At 35.8% G+C, this 10434-nt stretch overlaps 1 protein-coding gene across 1 annotated transcript; it reads right to left on the bottom strand.

Moving 5' to 3' along the window:
- Positions 1–973: 973 nt before the first annotated feature.
- SPP1 (secreted phosphoprotein 1) lies at positions 974–8608 on the bottom strand. The gene is made up of 7 exons (XM_044680920.1): positions 8526–8608; positions 7842–7906; positions 7685–7726; positions 5845–5925; positions 5019–5060; positions 3802–4059; positions 974–1799 (listed from the first exon to the last, which is right to left on the bottom strand). The coding sequence occupies exons 2-7, from the start codon at positions 7893–7895 to the stop codon at positions 1374–1376; spliced, it is 903 nt and encodes a 300-aa protein (XP_044536855.1). The 5' UTR covers positions 7896–7906; positions 8526–8608; the 3' UTR covers positions 974–1373.
- Between the last annotated feature and the right edge of the window lie 1826 nt (positions 8609–10434).

The following is a 10434-nucleotide window of genomic DNA, read 5'->3' as shown; positions in this document are numbered from 1 at the left end:
ATTTCACTGAGTTATACATATATTATCACTCAAATCATATTTCCATATTATTCATTTTTGAATAATCTTTTAAAACCAAAACCTCAAACAATATACACAAATAAACAAGTAATAAATCTTTTGTTTTCTTCTGTGTTTCTACTCCCACAGTTCTTCCTCTGAACATGTATAGCGTTCTTTCTCATAAGTCCCTCAGAGTTGTCCTGGATCATTACATTGCTTTTAGTAGCAAAATCAGTTGCATTTGATCATCCCACAATGTCTCAGTTACTGTGTATAATATTCTCCTGGTTCTGCTTATTTCATTTCACATCAGTTCATGAAGGTCTTTCCAGTTCCTATAGAAATCAAACAATTCATCATTCCTTATAGCACAATAGTATTCCATTCCATCATATACCACAATTTGTTCAGCCATTCCCCAAATGAGGGACATTTCTAAATTTTCCAGTTTTTTGACAAGCACAGCTATAAATATTTTTGTACAATTAGGACCTTTCCTATTTTTTTTATCTCTTTGGGATACAAATCTCAGTGGTATTGCTAGATCAAAGGGCATGCAATCTTTTAAAGCCCTTTGGGCATAGTTCCAAATTGCCTTCCAGAATGTTGAATCAATTTACAACTCCACCAGCAATGCATTAGTGTCCCAATTTTGCCACATCCTCTCCAACATTTATTATTTTCCTTTACTGTCATATTGGCCACTCTGCTAGTTGTAAGGTGGTACCTCCCATTCTTCTATTATTAACAAACTTTATGTCCACCGATTTCCTCCCCCTGGAACTTATTTTATATATAATTTCCTATGTAAATATTTTCCCTCAGTAGAATGTTTATTTCTTAAGGATAGGAAATGTTTCATTTTTGTCTGAACTGGGCACATAGCAGGGGCATAATAAATGCTTATTGAACCATTATTCACTAAGCACATGCAGTGTACAAAATAAGTCTGTTCTCATTTTGTCTGAGGATTTTTTTCTCACATTTTATTTAAAATAAAATCACAACAAAATATACATTGATTTAAAAAATATACAGTATCATAAAGGTGATGTTTCATTGATATATGCATAAAATAACTCCTGCCTTTATATATTCTCTTCAAAACAGAAAAATAAACACTGATATTCTTTTCAGCTAAGAAATGGAAAGGAAAACTGAAAACTTTCATTTACATTGTTGTTACCACTGAACTACAGCTAGAGATCAAGCTCCTTATGTTTCCAAATGCACATACAAACAGATTTACCCAGAAAACTTAGGAATAAGTATTGGCTATTCACTTCCCACTGCCCCAGTCATACTTTGATTCTTTAATTTTTCTGTCCTTTCTAGAAGCACAGTTGAGATTTTCCTCCTCTTCCCCCCTATTAATGGGCTTCATAAGATGCACTATCAGCTTCAGGAAAAGAATGCAACTTCAGATATTTCGTATTTTCCACACTCTCAGGGTCATTGACTGGGTGGCTTTCTTGGCTCTGAGATTCTTGACTGAGCTTATTGACTTCTTGTTTGCGAAATTCTTGGCTGACTTTGTCATTTTCCTGACTGTCATGTGAGTCACCTTGCTCACTGTCAGGGTTACTCTCTTCAAGTTGGTAGCTTTTAAATTGCTCATGACTGTAGGTTTCCACACTATATTCATCTGGGTGGCTGGCTTCATTACTCTCTTTACCATTACTGCCCCAGGCTGAAACCTTAGGTAGGTTTTGTGAGAGAGGGAATGCCTTGTGTGCCTTTTCAGATTCATAGCTTTCCATTTGGGATGTAAGATCCTCTTCTGTGACTTCATGAGTCTGTCAAAACAACAAAGAAAGAAGATTTCAAAGCACATCTGAATATGAGTTAATCAATCAATAAGTCATTTATGGGTATATGCCAGAACTGTCACTCAGGAGAGAAAGGCAAAAATAAAATAGTTCCTTCTCTTCTGACTTTCTGGACTTTCTCAGCCTCCTAAGGCTCTTCTCTAATATTTCTTCTTTTTAAAATGTATTATTTTTTATTTCAGCTCTTTAAAGAAAATTGTCTTTAAAATGATACTAAGTATCCATTCTGAAGCAGAAGAAAGATAAGGGCTAAATCATTGAGGTTAAGTGACTTGTCCAGGGTCACAAACCTAAGAATTATCTGAGCCAGGTTCAATCTTGGAATTCCTATCTCCAGGCCTAGCTCTCTATCCACTGAGTCATCTAGCTGCCCCTATTCTAGCATTTGTCATACTGGTAGAATAGATTGTTCCTGCAGCCCCTTTCTTCCAGAACCTCCAATTTAAAGTAAATACCCAAGCCAGTTGTATCTTCATTCCTCTCCAGGCTCCACTCTTGACTCTAGAGATTTTCTCTAGCATGTCTCTTTGTGGAGATCCTCTTCTCCCTGCACCGTCTTGGCTTCCTTTTACATGTTATTTTCCCCACTATAAGTGAGCTCCTTGAGGGCAGGGACTTTCTTTCTACTTGTATTTGTATTTCCAGCTCTTAGCACAGTGACCTGGCATATAGTAAGTGCATGATAATTGACTTGTCCTCAATGACTTCACATTTCATCAATGGAGGAAGTTGACAACATGTAAATATATACAAAATCATGTTCAGAGAGAGAGAGGCACTAGCAGCTCTTAGGAATCAGAAAAAGCTTCATGTAAAAAATAACACAAGAGAGGGGCAACTAAGTGGCTCAGTGGATAGAGGGTGTGGAGACGGGAGATCTTGGACTCAAATCTGGCCTCAGATACTTCCTAGGACAAAAGGTAAGAGTAGGGAAAGAAAATGGCACAGAGTTGATCTTCAAAAGAAACAAGGAATTCCAAAAGGTAGAATTCAAGAGGAATTTCTGCCACAGGAAACTACAATGAATGACCCAGAAATGGGAGAAGAAACATTGTATGTGAAGGACAGCAATAAGGCCAGGTTGGTTGGTCATTTAGTATGTCAAGAGAATTAATGAAAACATAAAAAAAAATTGTATATAGTTAAACTTGGAAGTTGATGAATTTTAGGTAAAATATATTACATAGCTACTGTATTTTTAAAATGTAGACTTTTTTATCATAAGCTTTTTGGAGGGAGATATGATTGCCATAATATAGAGCAATATGGCAAATCTTTTAGAGATGAGGTGCCGGGTTCCATTCCCACCTCACCCCCCAGAGACTGATTGCTGGCCCCCTGCCTTTCTTTACCCCCTAGATTACCCCTTGCCCCAGATGGGAGAAGGAGGAAGTGCTTTCTTTGGGCTGCTGGACAAAGGGGCGGGTGATGAGAGAAATGTCCTCAGTGCAGGTGAAGAGAGGGAGAAGAGTGGCCAGAGTGCTCCCTTCCAGCTCTGCCACCTGTAAGTCACCCACCTTACCCTCTGTGCGTTCCCATTGGACTGCTAGGCAGAGGGGTGGGTGTTGTGAAAAAAATATCCTCAGGCACAATGAGAAGAGGGAAGGGAGCACCTCTACTGAGTCTCTCTGCCTTGCTAGTAACAAACTCTTTGGGGAAGCAGCACTCATGTCCACAGAGAATGCTCTGTGTGGCATCTTTGGTACCCATGCCATAGGTTTGCCATCACTCATCTAGAGACTTTTCTCCCAAAAAAAGTCCAGATGGAATGAGGGATTTGGGACCACTATTTTTAAGTGAGAAGAGCTTTGTTAGAGAAGAAAAGTATAGGAAATTATTTGAATTTTCCAAAAGCACTAAATAAGACATTTTAATCATTTTTATATTAGACACTGCTTTCATTCATTTCTTATTTATTAAAAAGAAGATTTCTTCATAGGCATCTAAAATATTAATCAAGACAATTTACCTCTACTGATGATATGTCATGTGCTCCCAATTTTGACCTCAGTCCATAGGCCACACTATCTCCTCTTCCACTATTATCACCTCTTGTTGGTCCATCAGGTAGAAAACTTGATGTTGTTGGGATATCAGTAGGAAAATCAGTAACTACTTCATCAGATTCATCGGAATCATCAGAATCAGTGCTTTTATGCCCATCATCATCATCATCATCTACATCATCAGTATCATCTGGGCTTTCATTAGAGTTACTTGGGAGTGTCTGAAAGTCAAAAGATTTTGTCTGAAAATCCGCATGAAAACATATCCTCTTTCAAACGTGCCTAACATTTTGTAAATTTGGTAAGTAAATTATTTTTGGTATACGATTGCCTATTAATTTAGAAAATTGAAATTTGACTGAATGCATGTGTAGATATAGTCCACCTTCTATCCATTGCCCAAATCAATAAGTAAATATCCATAAAAAAAAAAAAAGCACAGCTATGTACTTGCATTGACACTCTGGTCTTCATCCAGAGGTTTATTTAGTTTCCTTATCAGGAACTCTCAGCATATCAAAATGATGATACAAGAGAAGTTAACATGTCATTATGATCATTGAGAACATGCTAAAAATTCTAACACAGGCTGCAGTGATTGAATGAACATTTAAATTGGAAATGAAACTATCAATAAAGACAAAAATATTCATTTTACTATTGCTCAAAAGCTTTAATTTGCCATTTGATGAACATGAGATCATGTAAATTCCTAGCATTTCAAACAAAATGTTTAAGCTGTTAGGCTTCATATACATGGGGAGATGTTTTTTTTCCCCCCAGTGATATTAGTGAATCTTTCTTTCAGGAGTAAATAGATAGGACATATACTAATTCCTTACTGATGAGCACATATTAGGAATATGTGATCTGATTTTATTTAAGTTTAAAATGCACTTTTGGACTAAGATCATCTACATACTTAGCTTTTATGCCAGGCTTTTATGCCATTTATAGCATTTAGATCTCTTATTATTATCATCCTTTGTCAAAACAAATAGCTCGATATGGCACTGTAAGGCTTACCAAGTATTTAATAAATAATTCTAGGGGAAATTCTCAAGTGGATTGTTAGAAGTAGAATATTTAGCCTGGTTTTATTATAAGAAAGGAGGTTTATTAATTTTTTATAGCCACTGAATTCATTGTGTTGGGAAATACCATGAAGGGGAGAACTGACCTGTTGCAAATCTTCTGTACTTTCTTCAGAGGACACTGAATTCTAAAAAGGAAGAAGGCCAAAATGAGTGGATTATCCATTTCTGACTTTGGCATTTAAATGAAAATTCTTGTTCATCAACATGGAAATGACATATCTTGCATACCGTATCCTCTTTCAAACATGCCTGACATTTTGTAAATTTTGTAAATAAATTATTTTTGTCTACTACTAATTAGTTTGGATAATTGAAAATTCTGGCTGTATTTATGTGTAGATATAGTCCAGCTTCTAACCATCACCTGAATCAACAAGTTAATATCTATAAGCAAGAAAATGTATAGATATGCATCTATATCATTTGTTCATATACAATATAGGCTTTTAAAAAAATTATACCAGTGATTTCATTTATATTGAGGATTCCAAGTGAGGAACCTCTCTCTAACAATGATGACTGCTAAATATTCTGTACCTTATTGACTTGTAAAAGTATCTGAAGCATAAGCAGGAACAAGTCTACTGGTTCAATATACTCAAACACTTTGCACTGCTGTGCCTTCCCTTCTGAGTTCATTTTATATCTAGGCTTTATCTAACATGTATATGTATATATGTATAAAGTTATTTATATACATTTATTCCATTTTAGAATATAAGCTCATTGAGGGCAGGGACTGTTTTTGCTTTTTCTTAGTATTCCCTGATGTCTGTCACATAGAAAGAATTTATTAAACACTTGTAGATTGACTAGTTTGGATGACAGATATATATGTGTGTATTTAAATATGTATACACAGAGATAAGCATTTGAATTAGATGTTTAGTCATAAAAGTTGAAAAATACCTGTGTGGCCAATAATGTTTGCTTCTGGGAAGGATCAGCATTCAGCCATGTTGCCACAAGGTTTGGATGTTTGTTATAAAGCTATCAGAAAAAAAATGAATGCCTGTCATTATTAAGAGGGAAACATATATGCCCACAAATGACATTAATAAATTATATGAATTGCATAAGTATAAAGATATAATTATCTAAGAAATCTGTATCTTCCCTTGAATAGTAATAGCTTCTTTGCTAAATACTCCTATTCACTGACTTTCCTGCAGTTAAAGGCAGAGATAACCTTAAATAATGGTGTTCTTCACTCAAGTCTTTTCCATCAAGAGTTGGGATATTCTTCAGGTTACCAAATATGTCAGTAAAGTTACATTTGTTCTTTGCCCACCATTTATATGGGAAATGATTATGTTTATGGTAGAGATGATAGTGGGGGTAGTGATGGCAGAAGAAAGCACTTTGAGTTTGTTGGGAATATAGCATTCCCAACACTCTAGTACTAGTTACTGTTTAGAATTTGTGTTGATCTCTGACTTCTTGTTCCTATCAAGAAACCATATTAGGATGACTCCTTGCCTTATTTCATGTTTTTTGGCGAAGATAACTTCCTATGCCTAAAATAGAGGGATTGCTTCTCAGAAAACGCTAATTTGCTTACTTCTTTATGATGACAGGACATCTTATATTCATGAGTCAATTAGGAAAAAACAACACATCAAAAATTCTGTTGGTCCCTTCATTAAGCAACAATTATAATGACTCCAGGTAACTCAATTTTGGCCCCGTCTCTTATCTGGAATTTTATTCTTTGTGTTCTATAGATTTAGTTTCCAGAGGCAATGCCTGTTTGCTGTCTGGCACGATTTCATCTAGGAGACCAGGTGAATGTATATGTATATGATTTGGTCTGATCCCAATTTTATTTGGAAAATGTGATTTGAAATCAGTCGACAAGCATGATAGACACACACACACACACACACACACACACACACACACACACACACACACACACAAAATAGACTTAGTGGCAAATGTCTAAGGAGATACTGTCTGTGCTTTTCTCCATATAGCTAATCTTATAGACTAATGTCAGGAGTGTATTTTAAATTCTGCTTTCTATTAGGGAAAGCAAACAATAGATTGAACTTATAAAACAATATCTTGGCTCACAAAAGGACAAGTCACTCACCTAAACAGAAAGTATACACAAGTCATTGTGATCCAGAGAAATACTTGCTTTTAAAAAGAACTAGTTTTGTTTTAACTTCACAAAGGAAAGACTATGTATTCTTAAACAGATGGTAAACTCCTTACCAAGGTTTTAATCATCATGTGGTAAGGGACCTGACTATATCTTATCCTTATTCTGTCTCTGACTGCTCATGCATTGCTAGGCCCAAAGAAGAAACTCAGTAAATGTTCATGAATTAGTAAGTGCAAATTATAGGAAAAAGTTCATGTTCCGTTGGTCCATTCATCAAGCAACAATTAAAATGCCTCTACATAACTCAATTTTGGCCTACTCTTTATGAAATTTTACTCCTTGTTTTTTGGGAAGCAGGTATAATTGCTTTAAAAAGAATCCTTACTGTCTTGGAACCCATACAGAGTATTGGTTGCAAGGCAGAAGAGTGGTAAGGGCTAGGCGATGGGGGTTAAGTGACTTGCCCAGGGTCACACAACCAGGAAGTGTCTGAGATAAGATTTGAACCCAGTACCTCCCATCTCCGGGTCAGTCTCTCAAGGGAACATGTATAATTGTAACAAATATCTTGCTCAGTGAATTTTCTAAAAGTTGGCATAAATAAAGTCATCAAGAAGATAAACCTTAAAGGAAACTCACCAGCTTTTCTTCTGAACTACCAGAATTGATCTGATGTTTCACCTTGGAAACAAGAAAGATAACAAGAAGTGATAATCCAAATTTATTTCTAGCATGGGCAGAATATACACAATTTATTCAGGCTTAACAATGCAATTGAAGTGGAATATTTACTCACAGGCAATGCGGAGACAATGCCAAGTAAGCAGAAGCAAATCACTGCAGTCCTCATTGTGGAGTCTTCTATGGAAAGGATTTTGCAGTTTAGTCTTTCCAATGATATCTTATGATACTAATTTAACCACAATGATTCTACAGCCTGTAGGTTCTTTCCCTTCCATAAACATGCTTTAAATATTGATTATGCATTGTTCTTTTGACTTGAAATCTGAAAAGGAGTCTTCATGTCCTATGCCACTATTTTTCTCCATTCCTGACTGCCAAAAGGGACTTTTAAAACTTAGTCTTCCAGCCCTGAAAGAGCATGGGTACATTTTACAATTCCATAATAGTTTTAATTCTCTCTTCTAGATTCATTCCCAGCTGAAATTAGTAGATAATAATTTAAACTTAACATGCACAAGGATCTAAATGCCAACTATCTATGTGGCACATATCTTTCTCTAGATGTAAGAGAAATCAAATTTATTTTTATTATCTTTCCAGTTTGCATTTAAAAATAACATGACAAAAAATTTTAAAACTCTCTTTTAAGCCTAGATTTTAAATAGGAAGACTTTTTGTAGTAGAAAAATATTTTAAAAACAATTTATAAATTAAAACAAATTTTAAATAGCTTCATCTAATCACTCAAGTGGAAATTTGAAAAAGCAAAGTAGTGAAAACAAACAAATCCAATTACCTGAGCTGGGGTTTGGACCAGAAGGCTGGAATTAGGAAGATAGTTCAGGTCCTGTTCAAGTCCAGATGCTCCTTCTTCTCCTCTTTGGTTTGTTCAATTGTTGTGACCTCCTGGAATTTAAGTGCTGTCCCAGATGTCCTCAGCCAATCACAGAGAGCTGGAGAAAAACGTCATGAGGTTTGTGCCACTGTCCAGCCCACCTTCTCCCACACTTTCCTTCTGGTTTTGTGGTTTTATGAAGCAAACACAAACTACCCTATAGTTAAAACATTACTTACATACTCTGTAATTTCTTAGCAGTTTCCTCTGAGGGTTTAACACATCATTATGTAAGAGACTTAAGGGTAGGTGTACATAAAATAAACAATATAAAAAGAAAGAAGACTGGTTTCTGGAAATGTTTAGCTTATAACCTAGGTATAAGGAGAAAATAGATTTTCATGATCATAAGCCAACAACAAATCATAAATAAGACAAATGAGTTAGTGGAGCTTTCTGAGTAAGTGAAAGCTTGCAATCAGACAATAGAAGTGGGCAAGATTTGGAATCAGAGGATCTGATTTCAAATACTGACTCTTCTACTTACAACCTGTGTGACCTTGGGCAAGTCTCTCAACCTTTCCTGGCTTAAGTTTAGGTAGGTAAGATTTAAAAAGGCACTGGGCTTGGACTTAGAAGATTTCAGTTTGAATCCTGCTTCTGCCACTTAGTTTCCTATTCTATCTTACATACCTGAGTGTTTGTAAGTCACAAAGTATCATGTGAACCTAAGTTCTCATTGTGTACCATGCCTCAGAGTAGTGTTATTGGACAGATACACAAAGAGTTCAAGACTGTTTCTATTCGGTAATGCTTAAGATCCATTCTGTATTTTAAGATCAGCACTAACTTGACAATAAAACACAATAGACACATATATACATGTATGATTGGATCCACTTTTTATGTATATCTCTATATATCTATATGCATATACAGTATCTCCTATATCCTACCACTTTGAGGGAGAGAGTACTTTTGTTTCATTCATTCATTCATTTGAAACAATATGAATTGTTAGGGATTACCTGGTAATATCTATAGGGAATCTTATTCCTTGTCAGAACAAGTAAGCCTATTCCAGATGTTGCTAAAATAAAGATCTACATTTTTATAGCTTTGCTTTGGGGGAAATTGTGGCATTCCTTTGGGTGCTGCTTATCTCCAGAATGAGTCCTATGTTTAGAATCTGTACATCTCAAACAATAGGAATATAACTTATCTGAAAAATGGAAACAGATTCTGAATCATGCTTAGGAATTAAATCAGAGCTGAAGGGAACATCTGAGGCACTTAATGAATCCACCCATTTTACAGATGAGCCTGTTGGGGCCCAGGGGAGTTAAGTGACTTGTCTGGATCATACATACCGTAAACTTTAAAAAAATGTTTTTTCTTTTAAATCCTTACCTTCTGTATTGGAGTCAATACTGTATATTGGGTTCCAAGGCAAAAGAGTGGTAAAGGCTAGGCAATGGGGGTTAAGTGACTTGCCTAGGGTCGCATAGCTAGGAAGTGTCTGAGGTCAAATTTGAATCTAAGACCTCCCATTTTTAGGTCTGGCTCTCAATCCACTGAGCCACCCAGCTGCCCCCCACACTGTAAAATTAAGAGGTGGAATTTGACTCCAAGTCCTCTTACTCTGAAATTAGAATTAGAAAAAGGGAGGAAAGAAATGAGCTTTTATAGAACATCCACTAAGTGCTAGGCTTTAAAAAAAATAAACATTATGTTATCTGATGCAGTCTCTGAGCACTATATCTCATGGGTTCCTATTCAGCTTTCCCTGAACTCAGCTTTCTCTGGCTTTTATAGAACACCTACTAAGTGCTAAGCTTTTTTACAAATATTATTTCTTTTGATGCTGCCC

This window comes from Gracilinanus agilis, chromosome 6 (assembly GCF_016433145.1).
Source record: "Gracilinanus agilis isolate LMUSP501 chromosome 6, AgileGrace, whole genome shotgun sequence".
NCBI classification, from domain to species: Eukaryota; Metazoa; Chordata; class Mammalia; order Didelphimorphia; family Didelphidae; genus Gracilinanus; species Gracilinanus agilis.
The sequence above is the reverse complement of the archived record's forward strand: the minus strand, read 5'-3'. Positions and strand labels throughout refer to the sequence as shown.